Source organism: Lynx rufus, unplaced genomic scaffold (genome assembly GCF_022079265.1).
Source record: "Lynx rufus isolate CCGP_SWC_20201006 ecotype Redwood Valley unplaced genomic scaffold, mLynRuf1.p SCAF_13, whole genome shotgun sequence".
Lineage (NCBI taxonomy): Eukaryota > Metazoa > Chordata > Mammalia > Carnivora > Felidae > Lynx > Lynx rufus.
Genome location: NW_025814827.1, coordinates 24,091,258 through 24,116,435, shown reverse-complemented (window position 1 = coordinate 24,116,435; position 25,178 = coordinate 24,091,258). Strand labels below are relative to the sequence as shown.

Genomic DNA, 25,178 nt, shown 5'->3' with positions numbered 1-25,178 from the left:
CTGAAGTCTGCTTCAGATTCTGTCTCCCTCTCTCTGCCCCTCCCCCAATCGCACGCTCTCTTTTAAAAATAAATAAAACATTTAAAAAAAATAAAATTTATTTTTATTTATTTTGAGAGAGAGAGTGCAAACCGGGGAGGGGCAGAGAGAGAGACAGACAGACAGAATCCCAAGCAGGCTCCTCCCTGTGCAGAGCCCCATATGGGGCTCAAACCCATGAACCACAGTATCATGACCTGAACGGAAATCAAGAGTCAGACGCTTAACTGAATAAGCCTCCCAGGTGCCCCTGAACTATTTTAAAAAGAAAAGATCTCTACACCATAACCCCAATTCACAGTACTTCCTTATCCTATCACTTACCCAAACCCCAATACCATGATTTACAATAATTTCCAATTCTATTCCTTTGTTCCACACAGTTAAACAAAATGTGGTGTCCTCTCAATTCTTTCTGAATTAAAGTAATATATCTGGTCCTTCCTTTCAATTTCCACAACCCTTACCCCTTTTCACATGAAAAACAGTATCAGGTCTATGGTGTGTCCTCTATCTTATTATTTTAAATTATATTGGCAAGGCTGGTTGATTATTTTCTCCTAGGAACAAAATGTATCATTTAAGTATATAAAGAATTATATAGACCTCGCAATTAGGAGTTTCATATGAAAGGATGTCAGAAAGCAAGGTAAGCTTATGGATCAGACAATTAAGCTTTTTCTGTTAAAAACAATTTTTAACTATTAATAACATTACTAAAAGGTTGCAAAAATTTGTCAAATTACTCATTACATATGTTTATATTTTTGCTTTTATTTTATGTAGCAATTAGTAATTCAATTTAACACCTGAAAAGCAATATATAAGGTAACATGGAGGTAGATACAAAGATGTCTCAAAGCACTTAGGCTCCAAAAGTTCATCTGTAATTTAAAGATAAAATGTTACATAGGTATATATAAATGACCACAAACATGCAGTAAATTAAGTACTAAATTAAATTTCAATAAATATTAAAACAAAATACAACTTTAACTGTTCTGACCTTTTAATTTCATTTATGTTTTGAATTTTGGAAGAAAAAAATGTATAAATACTGCCCAATCACAGATAGTATCAGAAGAAGCCTACTTTATATAAAACTTTTAAGAAGCACATCCTCAGTCTATCAAACCCCAGAAAATATTTCTGCTTGCTAAAACAGCAAAGCATTTTGGCTACACAACCATGAAACTGTTCATGTAAATACAAAATGTAAAAACATAATTAGTAATGTAGAGAGATGCTTATAACACATTAAGTATAAAAAAGCAAGTTATAAAACCTTAGTGTATAATATTATCTCAATCTTATAAATACAAAAAAAATACACATACACACATAACTGGAGTAACTGGATTAGAAATTCCACATTTTCTCTAATTTTAAAATAACACATATTCTTTGTATAGTAAAAAGACACATGCAAAAAGTAAGAAAATGTTAATAATCGAGGTTTGTTTTAATAAATTTCTGGTAATTTTCAAAAATGTGTTTATCTCACTTTTTTCCCTAGTCATAATGGACACAAAGTTTATATTATAAATAATCTAATTTTATAGGAAGCACTTTTATTTCATATATGTTGCATTTAAAAATTAGAAAAATTATTTCACTTTCCTAATATTAAGCCATAAAAATTATAAAGCAATTATACAAAAGTTGACTTGTGTTTAATATCTCACCGTCTTTATTCTTAAGAATCAAATAGGCATTTTTAATTATAACACAAAAGTAAATTTTAATCCTCATAAACAAAAGCAAAACATTTTTTAATTACAACTAATTTCACAGATCTTTATGTGTTTTACTAATCAAAACTGCTTATCCCAATAGATTTTCATATGTGACATGCAAAATTAAAAAATTAAAATTATACTATTCACCTGGACTACATGTTTAAGATCATTACTATTGTATTGGGCTTTTAAGTGGCATAAAATGAGCAGTCTTACAAGCATAAAACAAATTAGTGAGAATTACTTATTATTAATTTCATCATTACATGTACCATGTGCACTATCTTCATTTTAGCTTATAAATTCCCATTAAACTCACATAACTTCAAAATTTATTTACCATTTTAAATAATACAGTACCTCAAGAGCATGCTGAATTCTATCTTTGTGTCTTCCAGCATGAGTGAGGTTGCTGGCAACACTAGAAGTGGTAGTCTCACAAATCTGCTCACCCAAAAGACAATCTTCTGGTAATAAGGTTTCTGCCCAGAGTCGGCAGACACCATCATGGCATGAAGTTAATAACACATTACAGACAGAACCTCTAATGACAAAGAGAAAGAAACAAAATCAGTGCCACTGATTAAATGCTATTAATATTTGGTTCTTCACAAATAAAAATAGCATCAGTGCACCAAGAGTAGTTATTTTTCCAGTAATGGTAATGGATTTACACAGGCTATTTCACAGTCTTACCCAATCCCATTTATTACCTGTTCATACCTGCAAGGGGGAAGGCTGAATATAGGGCTGCAGTTACCATAAAATACAAAGAACCTAGCTATCCCTGACACCGTAACTCAATAAAATCATGTCTTGAACAGCTAAGCTAAATAACAGTATAGTATGCTTCCAATTGTTTAGAAATTACAGTGTATGGAGCAAGAGTGGTCAAAGAGCTTGAAATCATACACAGTACACTGTGAATGGGAACACCATAAAAACTAGGAAACAGTCTTGACAAAGGAAACAGATATTGATGCCCAATTATACACATGCTGCTTGACAACTGAGCTCTGCAGAAATATTAATATCTTCTAAACAAACGCAAGAGAAAACCTAATCATTGAAAATTACAGAATGACCATATTAAAACATCATTAAATGTAATTGAACTGTATGGCTTATGGGAGTACTTATATCATCTTGTATCATCCTTACCATCTAAAAGATTATAAACAGGTAACAAATGAGCATCTTCAAAATAAAACTTCAAGGGTAATACAATTTCAAACTATAAATCAACTTCCATTAAGTTAAAATAACCAAAAATGTTACAGCATCAAGCAGCTAAAGTGACTTAACTGTTCATTATAAAATAACAAAAAAATCACTCTCCCTTTAAAAAAACATGCTTACACAGAATCTGACTCAAAGGAAGTATTTTGCAAATGTTTTCAATAGATGCAAATAAGCAGAATAAACTTTTTATTTAGATTTCAAAAATGTACGAATTCTCTTGGGGCACCTGGGTGACTCAGTCAGTTAAGCATCCAACTTCAAATCAGGTCATGATCTCACAGTTTCAGTTCGAGCCCTGCATTGGGCTCTGTGCTGACTGCTCAGAGCCTGGAGCCTGCTTCAGATTCTGTGTCTCCTGCTCTCTCTGACTTGCCCCTGTTCATGCTCGCTCTCTCTCTCTCTCTCAAAAATAAACATTTTTTAAAAAATGTATGAATTCTCCATTCACTGAACACCTCTATAATGTGTGCTATATTTCCCATCAGGTGTAAACAGTTCACAGATGAAATAACCTTCCTTCAAATATAAATACAGATTTCTAAGCAAGTTGTTTTATAATTATATATATGATACAGGAATCATTTGTATGAGCTGTTCTACAGTTTGTTTAATTTTCTAAATACTTTTCAGAGATGCTGAATAGTGACAAAAATTTATAATATTAAATTCTTTGAGAAGGCTCTGTACATGGCCCTAAGAAAAACCTAGATACTTTATTCACTGTGTATGATATGCTTTCTTACCATGTGTATTACTGACTGTTTACTACCATGTTTTATTTTTCTTCAAAGTGTGCTTTTCTGTTACCTGCAAACATTTCCTTCCTGGAATCTTTTACTACTGCTGCTACCACTAACAATATCAGCTAACACTGCCTAAGCACATACTACGTGTAAACACTTTCAATCAATATTTACATACACTAACACATTGAGTCTCACTACCACTCTCTGAGTTAGGTACTATTACCTACAGAGAAGAAAACTGAGGTATAGAGAGCTTAAGAAATTTAGGCAAAAGCTCACAAAGCAAATAACAACAACAGGATTTGAATTCAGGCAGTTAACACCCAGAGCCTATGCTCTTCAATTTCACCAGTCAGCGCAGTAAAAAGACCTTTGTTTTCATTATTTTTACAAATACATAAGCAAACAAACCAAAGTTATAGGACGCATTTGTCTAACCTGGGCATATACTTGCTAGTTTTACGCCATGAAAAACCTGACACAGCTCGAGGATGTGCCAAATAAACAAAGGAAAACTGGGTAGACGCCTGTCTCCTTTTCACCTCATGATGATCCTGAGGTATAATTGAGGATTTCCAGCCAGTCATAGGATACCACACTTTCAAAAGACAATCATCCTGCAAAAATATATAGGTCAATATAAAATTAATCTGAATATATAAAACTCAAAACATAAGTGATCTGAAGAAACTTTAAAAATGAACCTACCTATAAAAATTAACATGTAACCTTTATATAGTACAAACTCAAATGTAAAATGATTACTCTAAAGAATACTTCTCTTGAAAAATAAATGGGCAGTTTGCTCATTATCAATCTCCTCTGCATAAGGGTGGTTTTCAAATAGAGACTGAAGCCAAATTCCCTCATTTAAATATTCAGGAGTCACAGTAGAGAAGATTCTGAAACCAGATGCCCTTGGATAAGATAAGAAAGGATAAGAACGATGCCATGTCATCAGTCACTGTTATCATCCTTTCCTTTTTGAAGAGATCTGTAAGGGCAAAACCAATCCTTTTTTTTTTTTTTTTTTAATTTTTTTTTTTTTCAACATTTATTTATTTTTGGGACAGAGAGAGACAGAGCATGAACGGGGGAGGGGCAGAGAGAGAGGGAGACACAGAATCCGAAACAGGCTCCAGGCTCTGAGCCATCAGCCCAGAGCCCGACGTGGGGCTCGAACTCACGGACCGCGAGATCGTGACCTGGCTGAAGTCGGACGCTTAACCGACTGCGCCACCCAGGCGCCCCAAAACCAATCCTTTTTAAATATGAACTGCTTTGGGGTGCCTGGGTGGCTCAGCCGGTTGAGCGTCTGGCTTCAGCTCAGGTCATGATCTCACAGTCTGTGGGTTCGAGCCCCACATCTGGCTCTGTGCTGACAGCTTGGAGCCTGCTTCAGATTCTGTGTCTCCCTCTCTCTCTGCCCCTCCCCTGCTCATGCTGTCTCTCTCTGTCTCAAAAATAAATAAAAAACATTTTAAATAAATAAATAAATAAATAAATAAATAAGAACTGCTTCTTAGACTCTAAGTTAGGAATCAGCAAGCTTTCCCTTGGGCCAGACAGTAAGCTTTGCAGACCACACAACCTCTGGTACAGATTCTTCTTTTTTTTTTTTCTTACAACTCTTTAAAAATGTAAATACCACAATTTTCTGATCCCCACTCTAAACGAAGTGAAGGCATTTAGGAATCACCTCTATGCCCACTTAATAATATATTTACAAGCGTAACAATAGGCACTAACTTTACCATTTTACTTAGCTCTAAGAATTTTGTTAAAGGCCCAAATAATTTTCTTATTTAACAGAAACTGTTTGCTTTATACTGTTTTATCCTCAATAGTGAATAGAGCCGTAAGGGAAATAATAAAATGATACAGTTCATGCAAAAATCTCACCCTAAGAAACAATGAAATTATGTATTCCTGGAAAGTGTGTATAGGTCTAAATACTATCACCTGGACTAGACAAACATTTCTGGTTTTTTACCATCTTGGCACTCAATTTCAATTTATACTGCATAATGTAGATTTCTTTTATTTTATTTTTTATTTTTATTTATTTTTGAGAGAGAGAGAGAGAGACAGAGTGTGAGGAGGGGAGGGGCAGAGAAAGAGGGAGACACAGAATCTGAAACAGGCTCCAGGCTCTGAGCTGTCAGCACAGAGCCCAACATGGGGCTCAAAGTCGCAAACCGCGAGATCATGACCTGAGCTGAAGGTCACTTAACTGACTTCAGCTCGGACACTTAACTGACTGAGCCACCCAGGCACCCCTGTATATTTCTACTAAGGTATCATTTATTTGAGTATTTGAATGATACAGCAAATCTCATTAAGTGCTTAGTCTGAGACAAGCACTGAACAATGTACTCGTTCATTGCTTTCCTCCAAGTACTTTTGTCAACTTAGCATCATTTTCACCTGATCAAATGTACTACATAATCTATAGCAGTGGTTTTAGGCCACATACCATAACAAACACAGAGACACCTCAGAGCCCCCTCAGGATTCATAAAGGAAAGGCAGAGCGCCTCCATGAGTAGGTGGCCTTCTAGCCCCTTTCTCCCATCCCACCAGCATGCCCTCACTCAAATTGAGCAGCCCCACTGTCATCTATTACTGCCTAAAACTAAAACCACACAAAAGTGAATCAGAAATCATTAACAGAAAGATAGCCAGAAAATTTCCAAATATTTGAAAACTAAACAAAACACTTTTAAATTACAAAGAAATGTTTTAAATATGTTGAACTGAATGAAAAGGATAGCAAAATATCAAATTTTGGGGGATGCCGCTACATTAGTGCTTAAAAGGAAATGTACTGTTTTAAATGCTTGTATCAGAAAAGGAGAAAGGTCCCAAATCAATGGTCTAAGCTTCTACTTGAAGCATCATGTAAAGAAGAACAAAGTGGACCCCGAGTAAATAAATGTAATTGTAAGAAAGAATGGAAATCAATGAAATTAAATACAAAGAAAAGCTAGTGAAATCAATGAACCCAAAGCTACTTTTTGAAAATATCAATAAAACTGATAATAATCTATTTAGAGTGATCAAAAATGTTTAGAAAAAAACACAAATTACCATTATCAATCATGAAAGGAGGGACATGATTACAGATCTTATAAAAACTAAAAGAATAATGAGCGAATACTATGAACAATTTTTCCAAATAAATCCAATAATTTAGTCTAAATGGACAAATTTTTTGAATGACAATTTCAAAAATGGACAAAGAAACAGAAAACCTGAATAGCTCTACAGCTCTGGATCAATTAAAATTGTTTAATTCAAAATTTGGTTGTTCCAGTTTCGAGAAGAATGCTGGTGCAATTTTGATTGGGATTGCATTGAATGTGTAGATAGCTTTGGGTAGTATTGACATTTTGACAATATTTATTCTTCCAATCCATGAGCAGGGAATGTCTTTCCATTTCTTTATATCTTCTTCAATTTCCTTCATAAGCTTTCTATAGTTTTCAGCATACAGATCTTTTACATCTTTGGTTAGATTTATTCCTAGGTATTTTATGCTTCTTGGTGCAATTGTGAATGGGATCAGTTTCTTTATTTGTCTTTCTGTTGTTCCATTGTTACTCTGGAAAGCAGTGTGGAGGTTCATCAGAAAATTAAAAATAGACCTACCCTATGACCCAGCAATAGCACTGCTAGGAATTTACCCAAGGGATACAGGAGTACTGATGCATAGGGGCACTTGTACCCCAATGTTTATGGCAGCACTCTCAACAATAGCCAAATTATGGAAAGAGCCTAAATGTCCATCAACTGATGAATGGATAAAGAAATTGTGGTTTATATACACAATGGAGTACTACATGGCAATGAGAAAGAACGAAATATGGCCTTTTGTAGCAACGTGGATGGAACTGGAGAGTGTGATGCTAAGTGAAATAAGCCATACAGAGAAAGACAGATACCATATGGTTTCACTCTTATGTGGATCCTGAGAAACTTAACAGAAACCCATGGAGGAGGGGAAGGAAAAAAAAAAAAAAAAAAGAGGTTAGAGTGGGAGAGAGCCAAAGCATAAGAGACTCTTAAAAACTGAGAACAAACTGAGGGTTGATGAGAGGTGGGGGGGGGGGGGGGGGGTGGGTGATGGGTATTGAGGAGGGCACCTTTTGGGATGAGCACTGGGTGTTGTATGGAAACCAATTTGACAATAAATTTCATATATTGGAAAAAAAAAATTTGGAACCTTTCACCAAAACAAAAACAGAAACAAAAGAAAAACCCTAAAACTACAACCAAAACTCTAGGCCCATTGATGAATTTTACCAAATTTAGAGAAGAAATAGCACCAGTTCTATATAAATTGTTGCAAAAAATTGAGAAAAAGGTCTCACTGTATAAAACCAGTATTATTACCCAGATACCAAAACCAAAGACATAAGACAACTTTAAGGAACTATCTTTCATGAATATAGCAAGCCCAATCCAGCAATATATTAAAAAAAAAATCATTATCAAGTGGAATTTATCTGAGCAAAGTGAATTTAACATTTAAAAATCAATCTCTGGGGTGCCTGGGTGGCTCAGTCAGATGAGCATCTGACTTCAGCTCAGGTCATGATCTCACAGTTTGTGGGTTCAAGCCCCACATCAGGCTCTGTGCTGACAGCTCAGAGCCTGGAATCTGCTTGGGATTCTGTGCCTCCCTCTCTCTCTGTCCCTCCCCGGCTTGCACTTGATCTCACTCTCTCTGTCAAAAATAAATAAACATTAAAAAAATATTTTAAAAAATCAATCACTGTAATTTACCATCTTAAAAAAAGAAAACACAACTCCTATAATTATCTTAATATATACAGAAAAAGAAACTGACAAAAGTAAACATTAATTCATGAGGGAAATAAAAGCTGTTCTGCAAACTAGGAATAGAAGGAACAGAAGGGAATATCCTCAACCTAATTAAGTACATCTACAGTAAACCTACAATTGATGACATATATAATGGGGAAAGACTGAATGCTTTTCCTAGAAGTTGGTCCTAGTACTCTCAATAAGTTGAGCAAGGGAAAAAATAAATAGAAATAGCATAAAAATAGAAAATATTCACAGAAAAATAGAAAAAAACATACAGATTAGAAAGGAAGAAGTGAAATGGTCTTTTTTCACAAAACCCTAAGGAATCTACAAAAAAAAAAAAAAAGAAAGAAAGAAAAAGAAAAGACTTAGGCCTGATATCAAGGTCTTAAGACTAAAGATCAAAAGTCAAACAGCAATTTTCTTTCTGCATGTTAGCAATCAATGGAAATATAATTTGTTTAAATGCCTTTTACATTAGGAAGATAAACTTAAATTATGTGTAAGACATGTATGCTAAAAACTACAAAATACTGCTAAGACAAAGAAGACCTAAATAAAAAGTGAAACATACCATCTTCATGGATCTGGAAAACAAATGTTACTGATTCAATTCTTCCCAAACCGATCCATAAAGATACAATGTGAACATAACCAAAATCACAGCAGGCTTATTGGTAGAAACTGACTGCCTTCTAAAATTTGTATGACATCAAAGAAATAATACCACCAAAAATATGTTTATTTATATTTGAGAGTGTGAGCAGGGGAGGGGCAGAGAAAGAGAGAGAGAGAGAGAAAGAGAGAGAGAGAGAGAAAGAGAGAGAAAGACACAGAATCGGAAGAGGCTCACCAAAAATATTTTTAAAGAAAAATAAAGTTAGAGGACTTACACTACCCAATTTCAAAACTTACTATAAAGCTATGTAAAGTAGGAAAGATAGTAGAGTACAAGGATCCTGACCCTTACCTCCTTTAACAGAAACAACAAGGTCAACAATATGCACTGCAATTCACTCTGAAAACAACGTGAAGACTGGCAGAACACATCTTCCACAGCTAACCATAGAGATGATCAAACTGAAAAGGGTAGGAAGGGCAGAGACTTGACGGGGAACCAAACCCTTGGCCTGGCTACCCACAAACAGGAGGAGCAAGGAGATCAGACCCCACACTAGACACCTCCAGCCCTGGAGACCTGCACTGAGAAAGTGAGTCCCCATAATATATGGCTTTAAAAATCAGCTGGGCTTAACTCCAAGATAGCCAGAGGCTATAGAAAAGTGAGTTTCTGCCCTTACAGAGCCAGTGTGCCAAATAACTCAGCTCAAGACACAGCATAAAAGAAGCAGATTGAAAACAGCCTAAGATATATGTGAAGAAGATACACTAATTTTAGAATGTGTGCCAGAGAGGCAGGGATTTGCAGGAGCATTCTCTGTCAACAAAAGTGCTGGCCAGCACCATTTTTTCTTGCTTTCCCCTATCCTAGATAGCCAGAAGCTTTCCAGAGCCAGTCCTGACACTCCATCTGCCAGCATGCTCTGCCTAGAGTACTCCTACAACCTGCCCCAACCAACCAGCCAGCCCTAGCAGGCACACTTCCAAAGCAGCACCCAGCCCACCACACCTAGCTCAATGCATACACCCAGGATGAGTACACCCCCTAGCACAGCCACACAGGTCATAGCTCAACCACAAAGGAGGGTACACACAGCCCACACCGGGAAGCCCCTGGAAACCCCAGGGCACCTGGTTCTAGTGATCAGAGGGGACTGCACTGCAAAGTACCATAGGACCCGTTCTATATACAAGGCCACCACTATCAAGACCAAGAGATACAGCTGACCTACCTAATACAAAGAAACAAACACAAGAGAATTAGAGAAAATAAGAAGACAGAAGAATACGTCCCAAATGAAAGAATAAGACAAAATTACACAGCAAAAGAGCTAAACAAAATAGAGACAAGCAATACGCCCAATTAAGAGTTCAAAGTAATGCTCACAAAGATGCTCACCAGAAACTGAGAGAAGAGTGAATGAAGTCATTGAGAACTTCAACAAAGAGATAGAAAGTATAAAAAATAACCAATCAGAGGTGAAAAACACAATAACTGAAAAGAAAAATACATTAGAGAGACTCAACAGCAGATTAGAGGATAAAGAACGTATCAGCTAGTTGGAAGATACAATAATGGAAAGCATCCAAGCTGAACAGCATAAAGGAAAAAAGTCATAAAAAATGAAGCTAGGTTAAGGGATCTCTGTGATATCATCAAGCATAGTAACACTCACATGATAAGGATCCTAGAAGAAGAAGAGAGAGAAGAGAATAGAAAACTTATTTGAAGAAATATTACCTAAAAACCTCCCTAACGTGGGGAAGGAAAACAGATATCCAGGCCCAGGAAGCAAAGAAAGCCCCAAACAAGATGAACCCAAGGAGGTCCACACCAAGACGCACAACAATGAAAATGGTAAAAATTAAAGATAAAGAGAGAATCATAAAAGCAGCCAAAGAAAATGGTTACATACAAGAGAAACTCCGTAAGGTTATCAGCTGCTTATTTCAGCAGAAACTTTTGCAGGCCAATAGAGAATGGCAGGATATATTCAAAGCGCTGAAAAGAAGAAAAACTAAGAACACTCTACAATGAAGAATACTACAACCAAGAATACTCTACCAGGCAAGGTGATCATTCAGAACTAAAGGAAAGATAAAGAGTTTCCCAGACAAATAAAAGATAATTAAAAAAGAGTTCATCACCTCTGAACCAGCCTTGTAAGAAATATTAAGGGAACTCTTTTAAGTAGAAAGAAAAGGCCATAACTAGAAGAAAACTATAAAAGAAAAAACTTTTACTAGCAAAAATAAACATATAGTCAAGATAGTAAATCAATCACTTTCAAAGCTGGTGGAAGATTAAAACACAAAAGTAGTGAAATCAATTATACATACAAAAGTTGGTCAAGGTATATACAAAATTAAGAGATGTAAAATATGATATAATATGCATAAAACTTGAGTAAAAATGTAGTGCTTTTTATTTTTTTTTTTACATTTTTTATTTATTTTTGATAGCGAGAGCACAAGTGGGGAAGGGGCAGAGAGAGACGGAGACACAAAATCTGAAGCAGGCTCCAGGCTCTGAGCTGTCAGCACAGAGCCTGACGCACGGCTCGAATGCACAAACCACGAGATCATGACCTGAGACGAGGTCGGACGCTTAACCGACTGAGCCACCCAGGTGCCCCTGTAGTGCTTTTATAATGTGTTTGAACTTAAACAAACATTAACTCAATACAGACTTATATAGAGTATTATATATAAACTCCATGGCAACAACAAACCAAAGATGCACAATAGATACACTAAAAATAAAGAAAGAATCCCAAATTTAACACTAAAGAAAACCATAAAATCACAGGGGAGAGAGCAAAAAAGAAACAGAGATGAACTATAAAGAAACTAGAATACAATGAACAAAATGGCAAGAAGTACATACCTATCAATAATTACTTTAACTGTAAATAATGCTATAATAAACACAGGAATACATATATCTTTTTAAATTAGTGTTTTGTTTTCTTTGGGTAAGTACCCATCAATGGAATTACTGGATCCTACAGTAATTCTACTTTTAATTTCTGAGAAACGTCCATACTCTTTTCCACAGTGGCTGTACTAGCTTGCATTCCCATTAACAGTGCACAAGGTTCCTTTCTCTCCACATCCTCGCCAACATTTGTTATTTCTTGTGTTTTTTATTTAAGCCATTCTGACAATTGTGAGGTGATCTCATTGTGGTTTTGATTTGCACATCCTGATGACTAGTGATGTTGAGCACTTTTCATTTGTCTGTTGGCCATCTGTATGTCTTCTTTAGAAAAATGTCTATTCAGGGGCACCTGGGTGGCTCAGTCGGTTGAGCGTCCAACTACGGCTCAGGTCATGATCTCTCGGTCTGTGAGTTTGAACCCCGGGCCGGGCTCTGTGCTGACAGCTCAGATCCTGGAGCCTGTTTTGGATTCTGTTTCTCCCTGTCTCTCTGACCCTCTCCCATTCATGCTCTGTCTCTGTCTGTCTCAAAAATGAACAAACGTTAAAAAAAAAAAAAAGAAAAATGTCTCTTCAGGTCCTCTGCCCATTTTTAATTGTATTATTTGGGGGGGAGGGGTTGGTGTGGAGTTGTACTAGTTTTTTATATATTTCATATACTAACCTTTTATCAAATATATAATTTGCAAATATCTTCTCCCATTTAGTAGATTGTGTTTTGTTTTGTTGATGATTGATGATTTCCTTCACTGTGCAAAAGCTTTTTATTCAGTACAGCTGATGTCATATGTGGAATTTAAGAAACAAAATAAATGTACAAAGGAAAAAAAACGAAAAACCAGACTCTTAAATATAGAGAACTGGTGGTTTCCATAGGGGAGGTGGGAGGGGTGGATGGGTAAAGTAGGTGATGGGAATTAAGAGTACAGTTACTGTGATGAGCACAGAGTAATGTACAGGATTATTAAATCATTATATTGTACACATGAAAACTAATATTATACTGTATGTTATACTTGAATTTTAAAAATAAATTAAAATTTTAAAAACAAAAAAACAATACTCATCTATATGCTGCCTACAAGACTCATTTCAGACCTAAAGACAATACAGACAAAGTGAAGGGATTATGAAAGATATTCGATGCAAATGGAGGAGAAAAAAAAAAAGCTGAGGTAGCACTCATATCAGATAACACAGACTTAAAAACAAAAACTGTAAAAAGACAAAAAAGGGCTTTACATAATAATAAAGAGATCACTCTAACAAGATGCTATAACAGTTGTAAATATCTATGCACCCAATACAGGAGCACCTAAAGATATAACGCAAATATTAACAGACATAAATGGAGGAATTTATAGTAACACAAAAATAGTACAGAACTTAAATATCCCAATACCCCACTTGCATTAATGGATAGGTCATCCAGAAAGAAAATCAATAAGGAAACAGTGTCTTTGAACAACACATTAGACCAAATGGACTTAACAGAACATTCCACCCCAAAACAGCAGAATACATTCTTTTCAAGTACACACAGAACATTCTCCAGGATAGGTCACATTAGGCCAAAATAAGTCTTTAAATAAATTTGAGAAGACTGAAATCATATCAACATCTTTTTTAACTACAACAGTATGAACTAGAAATCAATTATAATGAAAAAAAACTGAAAAAAAAAAACAAATACATGAAGTTTGCAAAACAAGATGCTACTAAACAACCAATGAGTCAATGAAAAAATCAAAGAAGAAATAACAAAAACATGGAGACAAATGAAAATGAAAAACAATGGTCCAAAATCTGTGGAATGCAACAAAAGTAGTTCTAAGAGGGAAGTTTAGAGAGATACAAGTGTACCTCAAGAAACAAACAAACAAATCTCAAACAATCTAACCTTCACAGCTAAAGAAACTAGAAAAAGAAGGACAAAGCCCAAAATGAGTAGAAGAAAGGAAATAATAAAAATTAGAGTATAAATAAATGAAATAGAGACTAAAAATGAATAGAAAAGATCAATGTGACTAAGAGCTAATGCTTTGAAAAGATAAATTTATTAAGCCTTTAGCCAGACTAATAAAGAAAAAACACAGAGGACATAAAATCAGAAATGAAAGAGAAATTACAACCAATACCACAGAAATACATAAAAATTACAGATTACGACAAAGAAAACTATATGCCAACAAACTGAACTTAGAAAAAAATGGATAAATTCCTACAAACATCAATCTCCCAAAACTGAATCATAAAGAAATAGAAAATCTGAACAGACCAATTACTAGCAATCAAGTTGAACTGGTAATCAAAAACCGCCAATAAACAAAAGTCCAGTACCTGATGGCTTCACAAGTGAATTCTACCAAATATGTAAAGAAGAGTTAATACCTATCCTTCTAAAGTATTCCAAAAAATAGAAGAGGGAGAAATCCTTCTAAATTCATTCTATGAGGCCAGCATTACCCTGATACCACAACCAGACACAAAGACACACACACACACACACACACACACACACACACACACACACACACACGAAAGGAAAGGGAAGGGAAGGGAAGGGAAGGGAAGGGAAGGGAAGGGAAGGGAAGGGAAGGGAAGGGAAGGGAAGGGAAGGAAAATAAACATAAAAATAAAAATCAAAACAAAAATAAAATAGTTATACAATTCTGGCAAAAAAAATTATAGGTTACATCATAATCCTTATGAATGTAGATGCAAAAATCCTCAACAAAATCTTAGCAAACCAATTCAAAAATAAATTAAAATTTATAAAAAATTAAAATTCACCACAATTAAGTAGGATTTATTCCAGGATGCAAGGATGGTTAAATTTATGCAGATCAATCAGCATGACATATTACATTAACAAAATGAAGGATAAAGTTCCTAAGATCATCTTAACTGATGCAGAGAAAACATCTGACAAACATCCATTCTTGATAAAAACTAAACAAAGTAGTATAGAGTGAACATACCTCAACATTATAAAAGCCATATATAAAAAACCCACAGCTAACATCAAACTCAATGGTAAAAAGCTAAAACCTTTCTCCTAAGATCAGAAACAAAACAAAAATGTCCACTCTCACCATTATCATTCACCACAGTACTGGAAGTCCTAACCATAGTAATCAGACAAGAGAAAGGAAAGAAAAGGCATTTTGAAGTATAACTGTTAGTATTTGCAAATGACATACTACATATAAAAAACCCTAAAAATTCCACCAAAAAACTATCATACCAACTAAATGAATTCCATAAAGTTGGAGGATACAAAATCAATATAGAGAAATCTGATGCATTTCTATACACTAATAACAAAATAGTAAAAAAGAAATTAAGAAAACAATCCCACTTACTATTGAATCAAAAATAATAAAATACCTAGGAATATATTTAACCAAAGAGGTGAAAGAACTATACACTGAAAACTAGAAGACCCTGATGAAAGAAATCAAAGAAGATATAAACAAATGGAAAGATAACACTGTATTCATAGACTGGAAGAATTAATATTGTAAAAATGTCTACACTACTCAAAGCAATCTATAGATTCAATGCAATCCTTATCAAAATACCAACAGTATTTTTCACAGAACTAGAACAATAAATCCTAAAATATATATGGAACTACGAAAGACCTTGAATAGCAAAAGCAATCTTGACAAAGTACATAAATCTGTCAAGACGCACTGAACTGTACACATAAAATATACATTTTATCTTAACTATATTTCAGTAAAGTTAATTGTAAAAAGGAAACAACAGGACAAGATTTATGTACAAGGATGCTCATATTTAATAGCAATAGAAAAAACAGAACTATTTAATGTTCATTAATAGTTATCTGGTTAAGTTAAAACACATATTCATTAATATAATGGGAAATTATGTCACCTTTAAAAAGAATTGCTGTGCATTGACACAGCAATCTTATACATTAAGTGAAAAAGACAATTTAAAGAATATGACCTAATTTGAGTATGTGTGTATATGCACACATACTTCCATGTGGCTTACAAAGAAACAAAAAGTCTGAAAGAATATATACTGAATAGAAAACAGTGAACTTTTTTATTTAAGGTAGGACTATTTGGCAGAGGATTTTCATTTTCTCTGCATGTTTTTTACAATACATTATCACATTTAAAAAGTAAAGATAATTCCATTTTAAAGAAGGAAAAAAGGTCAAGAAGCCAATCCTTAAATAACCAAAACATTGAATCTAAGAACAGGGAAGTGATTTCAAGAGGAAGAAAACCTTCTGGAAACATTCTGTAGCCTACTGCTTTCCTTCCTGCCAAAATCACCCTCATCAAAAATTCTAATCCAAGCCCTTAAAAAGCCCAGTATTTTACTCAAAAGCATTAATCCTCTATTTAAAAAAAAAAATGTTTCCAAAGAAAATAGTATTTTAAACCACTTTCAAATTTTACAAAATAACCTACTCTTATAGAAAGTGTTCAAATATAAACTTTATAAACCTAAAAAATTTAAATAAATACATATCAAGCAAAGCAAACAATTCTTTAACTGAAGATTTGACCAGGTACACATTGTGGGGGGAAAAAACAGCTCTTTAACAAGTAAGACTTTAAAGTTCAGATAAAAAGTTAAATTACTATTAAGCCCCCCCAAAATAGAAAGTACTCAATGAACTGAAATACTAAAAACATTAAAAATCCTCAAGGTACCTGATTTTGAGTCCCACAACACCTGAACTGAAACCCTGTCATATGTAGCAGAGGCGGTGGAAAATGCCTTCTAGTGGTAGATCACACAGTTACCATCTGTTTCATCAAGTCAGACAAACTTGGCTTTATTAACAGAAGCAGAACAGATGGGGGGTGGGGGGGGGGAGGGAAATGCCAACATTACAAAGTTAGTTTCTGTTCTTTTTTCATGAAGATCTTAAATAGATGTAGTATCTTCTCAAAAATGTGAGGAAATAAGCTTTTTAAACCCACGACACATTTTATTAACCTCTAAAGGATCCTTACCAGTAAGGCATTCTTATCTTTCCATTAGAATTACAGAATGCTTATCTCTTAGGAGAATTAGGAGAATTTAATGCAAAGAAAACATGACTAATACTTGGAGAAAAATGATAATCAACTGCTAAGGCTATTGTAATAAAAATTCAAAGAAAAAGATACTAAGTATTATGGAACATGCAAACAGAACCACCTTTGAGGAGCATAAAATCTAGATGTCCCATTTGAGAGGATGTGCTTTTTTAGTCTTATTAGTTGTGTCTGAAGTACAAAGGAATCTTTTGGATTCATTAGAGATGAGAGTTCAAATTCAGTAGATGTTCAAACAATGAATACTGATCATCTTACACGGGTCATTAATAGTTTTTAATGTACCACATGACCCTCTCGTCAAAAGATCATATATCCTAAAATAGTCTCAAAGTTGTGACACACAGCTGAGGCAAACATAACACAATGAGTAAGCAAAGAGAGACAATCAGAAACATTAAGATTACATGAAGGACTATTCCAAAAAATAAAAGAGGAAGGAAAATTCATTCTATGAAGCCAACATTACCCTGAAACCAAAACCAGATAAAGACACTACAAAGAAAACTACAGGCCAATATCTCTGATGAATATAGATGCAAAAATCCTGAACAAAATATTACCAAACCGAATCCAAGAATCCTTTTAAAAACTCATCCACCCCAACCAAGTGAGATGTATTCCAGGGATGCAAGGGTGGTTCAGTATTCACAAATCAATCAACATGATACATCACATTAACAAGAAAAAGGATAAAAACCATATAATCTCAATAGATGTACAAAAAGCATTTGACAGAGTACAACATGCAATCATGATGAAACCCCTCAACAAAGTAGGCTTAGAGGGAACATACCTCAACAAAATAAAGACTACCTATGAAAAAACTCACAGCTAACATCATACTCAATGTTGAAAAACTGAGAGACCTTCCTCTAAGAGAACAAGACAAGAATATCCACTCTCTTTTATTCAACATAATACTGTAAGTCCTAGCCAAAGCAATAAAAGAAAAAGAAATAAAAGGTATCCAAATTGGTAAGAAATAAATGAAATTTTCACCATTTGCAGATGATATGATACTGTCTACAGAAAACCCTAAAGATTCTACCAAAAACTACTAGAACTGATGAATGGATTCAGTAAAATCACAGTATGCAAAATGAATACACAGAATCCTGTTCCATTTCCATACACTAATAATGAGGTAGCAGAAAGAGAAATTAAGAAAACAATCCCATTTACAACTGTACCAAAAAGAATAAAATTAAACTTAACCAGGGAGGTGAAATACCTGTACTCTAAAAATTATAAAAATTTGAAGGTGACACAAACAAATGGAAAGATATTCCATGCTCATGGGCTGGAAGAATTAATGTTGTTAAAATGTCCATAGTATCCAAAGCAATCTACGGATTCAATACAATCCCTATCAAAATATTACCAACATTTTCATAGAACAAGAACAAATAATTCTCAAATTTGTATGGAACCACAAAGACTCCAAATAGCCAGAGCAATCTTGAAAACAAATGAGAAAGGTGGAAGTATCACAATCCCAGATTTCAAGATATATTACAAAGCTGTAGTAATCAAAACAGTATGGTACTGTCACAAAAAGAGACACATAGCTCAATGGAACAGAATAGAGAGCCCAGAAATAAATCCATGATTATATGGTCAATTAATCTATGACAAAAGTGGCAAAAATATACAATGGAAAGAAGACCATCTCTTCAACAAACAGGGCTAGAAAAGCTGGACAACTACATGCAAAAGAATGAAACTGCACCACTTTCTTGCACCATATACAAAAATAAACTCAAAATGGATTAAAGACCTAAATGTGAGACCTGAAACTGTAAAACTCCTAGAAGAAAACAGGCAGTAATTTCTTTGACATAAGCCATTGAAACATTTTCTTGATTTGTCTCCTGAAGCAAGGGAAACAAAAGCTAAATGAAACTATTGGGGCTATACCAAAATAAAAAGATTTTATACAGTGAAGAAAACCATCAACAAAACAAAAAGGCAACCTACTGAATGATATATGCAAATGATTTATCTGGTAAGGGTTTAATATCCAAAACATATAAAGAACTTATACAACACACACACACACACACACACACACACACAAACCACACAAATAATCCAATTTAAAAAATGGGCAGAGGACATGTATAGACATTTTTGCAAAGAAGACATACAGATGGCCAACAGACACATGAAAAAAATGCTTAACACTAGTCATCACGAAATGCATGTCAAAACCACAATATCACTTCACACTTGTCAGAATGGCTAAAATCAAAAACACAAGAAATAGCAAGTGTTGGTGAGGATGTGCAGAAAAAGGAACCCTCGTGCACTTTTGGTGGAAATGCAAATTGGTGCAGCCACTTTGGAAAACATTACGGATGTTCCTCAAAATATTAAATATAGAATTACCATACAATCCAGTAATTTCACTGATGGGCATTTAACCAAAGAAAACAAAAGCACTAATTTGAAAGATATATGCAATGCTGTATTTACTGCAGCATTATTTACAATCACCAAGATATAGAAGCAAATGTCCATCAAAAGATGAATGGATAAAGAAGATACGGTGTGTACACACACACAGACAGAAATACTACTCAGCCATAAAAAAGAATGAAATCTTGATATCTGCAACAACACAGATGGACCTAGAGGGTAGAAGGTAGACTTAGAGAAGATAGACATCTTGTAATTTACATTAATATACTATATTAATTGAATCCAATTACATGCATTTTAATATATTTTATAAGACTTATATTTCATGTGATCATGTCCAGATACAGATCTGCTAAAGAGCTAAATTTTACTCTGAGAAAATTCAATAGCTTTCAGACTGTTTCAGCCTTAAAAACAAAATTAGTCTGTAACATATAAATGGATAATGATATGCTATTAACTGCTTATATACTACAAAATGGTCACTTGATTCACTCAAACAATAAATCTTTACTCAATGCGGGCACTGTATAAACTGATGGGAATAAAAAAAAATAATAAAAAAATAAATAAACTGATGGGGATATAGTTAGGAGAAGGGAAGGAAGAGATAGGAGACAACAAAATATAATTGCTAGTTGTACAGAGCTCATACTCCAGAAGGGAAGACAACAGTAAATAAAGATACAAATTATTGTTGGGGCGCTTGGATGGCTCAGTCAATTAAGGGTCAGACTCTTGATCTCAGCTCAGCTCAGGTCTTGATCTCAGGGTCATGAGTTCAAGCCTCACACTAGGCATGGAGACTTCTTTAAAAAAAACAACAGATACAAATTATTGTTTTAATAAAATTATAAGTGCTACAAATTAAAAGCATACTGTGAGAGTATATACTTGAGAGACTTGACCTGGTCTGGGAGGTTTCTTTAAAAAAAGTGATATTTAAACAGAGCACTGGAGTGCCTGGGTGGCTCAGTTGGTTAACCATCCAACTTTGGCTCAGGTAGCGATATCGCGGTGAGTTTGAGCCCTGCAGTGCAGAGCCTGCTTGAGATTCCCTCTCTCTCTCCCTCTCTCTCTCTCTCTCTCTCTCTCTGTCTCCCTCTCTCTGCCAGTCCCCTGTTCTCTCTCAAAATAAATAAATAAACTCTAAAAAAAAAAAAAAAAAGTACATCATGGGGCATCTGATTCTTGATTTTGGCTCAGGCCATGATCTCAGGGTCATGGGATTGAGTCCCTCATCGGGCTCTGGGCTGAGTGTGGAGCCTGCTTGGGATTCTCTTTTTCTCTCCCTCTGCCCCTCTCCCCCATTCACACACACACACACACACACACACACACACACACACACACTAAAATAAAAAACAACAACAAACACTGAAAAACTTGACAAGCCAATTCAATCACCTACAAATTAAAAAAAAACTAATATTTAATATTTCTGTGTAGAATGTAGAGATGCAAGAAGAGTTTTCCATAATGTCTGAAAAACAAGGTTAATAAAAGGAAAACATCAGAATCACTGGAAAAATAATTTGAAAAAGAATAGGGGCGCCTAGGTGGCTCCATTGGTTGTGTCTAACTCTTAATCTCAGCTCAGGTCTTGATCTCAGGGTCATGAGTTCAGGCCCCATATTGGGCTCTGCACTGGGCATGAAGCCTACTTTAAAAAAAAAGAATATAATTTTTGCCTTTGATCTCTAAAACTAGGCAGTCACCTTTAAAGCTTTCATCTTTAAAAACTAGCATTCCACTACTCCTAAAACATGACCATGAAAAAATGACCATACCCACAGATTTGTTTTGTTACTCGTATTTCTTAGGGTTACAATATACTCACAAATGATTAGTAAGGCTAGTCATTCCTTTGATTTAACAAGTCTGTTGTAGATGAAGCCATCATGATGATTTAATGGAGGACAAATTCAGTGTGATCAGAGAGCTACTCTAGATTTACACTGAAAAGCAGCTTTATAATATTCCCAGATAGTCACTGCCCTGACATCAGCTTGGGTAGTGTTGTGCATGCTATGCTGCATTTGAAGCATGTTTTCCTATTACCCTCTTTCAAATACAATTAATGGCACTATTGTATCCACTTAGGTTTTCCTTAAAACATGTATTTTGGCATGTATATCATCTGATGTATTTTTTTTAATTAAAACTTTAAAAATTTAGTTTTATGTATGTGTGTAGTGTGTGTGTATGTGTACATGTGTGTATAGTGTGTGTATACATGTGTGTAGTGTGTGTGCACATACATACACACATACATGCACATACAATTAGCCTGGAGCTCAGGGGAGAGTTACAGGCAAAAGATACAAATCTAAATGCACTTAAAGCCATGAGATAAGATGAGATCACCAAGGGAGTGAGTATGGTCAGAGGAGAGGTCTAAGAAATAAGCCATAGGGTACTTCAAAATTTTAAAGTAGGGAAGAAAAGGTGATCCCAACAAACTAATGAGGGGCAGTCAGAGAGTTAAAAAGCAAATCAAGAGAGTGTATGGTGTCCTGAAAGTAAACTGAAGAAAGTGTTCAAGGGTGAGGAAGTAACCAACTGTGTTAATTCATGCCATTAGGGTAAGTAAGCACTAACCACAGGATTTGGTAACAGGAATTCACTAATGACTCTTTCAGAAGAGAGAATGAAGAGAAAAACTTGGAGCCAGCAACTATAAGCAACTCTCTGAAGGTGTTATAAGGGGGACAAAGAAATGTGGCAAAAGCTGAGAGAAGGTCAAGAGAAAAGTTTTGGTACTGTTGTTTACTTGTTTCAGAATGGGCAAGATTATAGCATGTCTGGCATGCTATGCTGTATTGGTGAGCTTGCACTGACATAACAAAATACCATAGACTGAGTGGCTTAAACAAATGTATTTTCTCACAATTCTGAGGGCTGGAGGCTGAGATGTGGCTGCCAGAATGATCAAATTGGTGGACCTCTCTTTCTGGCTTGCAGACAACTACTTTGTTGCTATGTATTCATGTCACAGAAGGAGAACAAGCTCTCTGGTGTCTCTTCTTATAAAAGTACTCACTATTCCTATATGAGGGTGATATGCTCTTCACACCTCATCTAACAGTAAGTACCTTTCAAAAGCCTCATAGCCAAATCCCATCACATTGGGGGGTAGGGTTTAACATATGAATGGGGGTTGGGGGGCCATGTTCAGTCCATAACATATACCAACGTTATCTTACTCTAAACACACAGATAGATCTCATAAATCTTGAAGAAAATATTAGCAATCCAAATCCAGCAAGAATAATACATTATAATCAATTTAGGGTTATTCTAGAAACACAAGGCTTATTTAATACTTGAAAATAAGCCCACCTATTTATCTTATTAAAAGAGTAAAAAAAGATGGGGCGCCTGGTGGCTCAGTAAGTTGAGCATCAGGTCATGATCTCACAGTTTGTGGGTTTGAGCCCCGCATCAGGCTCTGTGCTGACAGCCCAGAGCCTGCTTCAGATTCTGTGTCTTCCTCTTTCTCTGCCCCTCCCCCACTCATTCTCTCTGTCTCTCTCTCTCTCTCAAAAATAAACATTAAAAACATTTTTTAAAAAAAATAGTAAAAAGAAAAAAATTATAATCTCAATAGATTCAGGGAAAGTATTTCCTAAGATTCAACATCATTTGTGATTTAAAAAAAAAAAAATTCTAACAAACTATAAATAAGGAAATGTCCTTTAGCCGAGAAAGAACACCTACAGTAAACATCATAATCAAAGGTAACAAGTGAAACGTATCCTCTTGAAATTGGGAGTAAGAAAAAGATATCTACTCTCACTAATTTTATTCAACATTATACTAGAGGTCCTACATACTGTAGTAAAAAAAAAGGAAAAGATACAAAACATTTGAGATTTAGAAAGGATGAAATAAAACTCTCAATATTCACAGATAATTATGTACAGAGAAAAACGAAAGATCTACAGAGGATTTAATAGAATCAGTGACTTTATCAGTAACATTTGCTAGGTTTAAAACCAATATAAAAAATTAACTTCATTTCTATCTACCATTCACAATTATAAAATTAAATTTATATTATGATGCCATTTATGGCAATATCAAAAAATATCAAATATTTAGGAATGAATCTAATAAATGTTTAGGGCCTCTACATAAAATATAAAAGAATACTAAGAAAAATTAAAAATTCTAAAATAAATGAAGGTATATGTTGCATTCATGATGGACACTCAATTGTAAAGATATCAATTCTCCCCAAACTGACCTATAGAGTCAATGCAATACCAATCGAAATCAAAAGAAGTTTTTTTGTTTGTTTTTTAAAATTTTTCAGGCTCATCCTAAAATTTACATGAAAATACCAAGGGCCTTGGCAAGGATGTGGGAAAAAAGGAAGCCTCGTGCACTGGTGGTGGGAATGTAAACTGATGGAGCCACTGTGGAAAACAGTATGGAGGTGCCTCAAAAACTTAAAAACAGAAGTATCATATGATCCAGTAATTTCACTATTGGGTATTTACCCAAACACTAATTTGAACATACAAAGGACCAAGAAAACATAAGACCATCTTTAAGAAGAAGAACAAGATAGGAGGACTTGTTCTACCAGATATCAAAACAATTCAAAAGCTATAGCAATTAAGACAAGTGACGCTGGTGCAACAAAAGACCAATGGACTAGAGAAAATAACCCAGACACAGACCCACACAAATATGGACACTGAAATCTATGACAAAAGTGGTATTACAGAGAAATGGAGAAAGAAGAGGCTTTTCAATAGTGTGCTGGACAACTGGGTAACAATATAGAAAAAAATCAACCTCTTCCTTAAATCGTATCTAAAAATGATTCCACATAGATTTTAGACATAAATGTGGAAAACAAAAAAACAAAATGTCCAGATTTTAGGGCACAGGTTCTTTGAGGTCCTCTAACCCCAGGAGCCTGTTGATAGAATTCTAAGATATAAAGATATTTTTGATACACCCTGTATGCTCTCATGCCTTACCATTTTAGTGTGCAACTTCTAACTTATGGCATCTACGTATCTCTGCCTGAAGTTTCCTAGGACTTGTTTTTGAGTGCTGAGAACTACTGCCATACCATAACCAGCACCCAACCAACAACTGATACATATGAAGAACATGTGTGAGGAACACGATGTTGTGAGGAACACCAGCTCCCAGAGTTACCCAGAGATCCCAACTTGTTAGTCACTTGCATGATAGCATACCCTTTATTCAGCCCCTTCACTTCCCTGCCTTAAATCCAGTATATTTCTTGGTGATCATTCCCCACATGAATTACTTATATTTGAATCCTTGTCTCAGAATCTGCTTCTTGAGAAACCAAGACAACTAAGACTCAGAGTTACCATGAACTAGAGTGGTGAAAAACAATTACTTCTCTATTTTCATAACTGCTAACTGAAGGAAATGCTAAAGTTCAGTTACAAATAAAAATGACAGACCAAAGTGGTATTAGTGGTACCTATGACTCTGTCTCTAACAGAAATCAC

At 34.9% G+C, this 25,178-nt stretch overlaps 1 protein-coding gene across 2 annotated transcripts in view; it reads right to left on the bottom strand.

The window, feature by feature from the left end:
- Nucleotides 1-25,178, bottom strand: part of DMXL2 (Dmx like 2) — a 157,920-nt gene that overhangs the window by 87,705 nt on the left and 45,037 nt on the right. For both annotated transcript variants that reach the window (XM_047075109.1, XM_047075110.1), the window contains exons 7-8: nt 4,205-4,383; nt 2,139-2,322 (exon numbers count right to left, since the gene is read on the bottom strand). In XM_047075109.1, the coding sequence (XP_046931065.1) occupies nt 2,139-2,322; nt 4,205-4,383 (363 nt within the window). The remainder of the gene's footprint in view (nt 1-2,138; nt 2,323-4,204; nt 4,384-25,178) is intronic.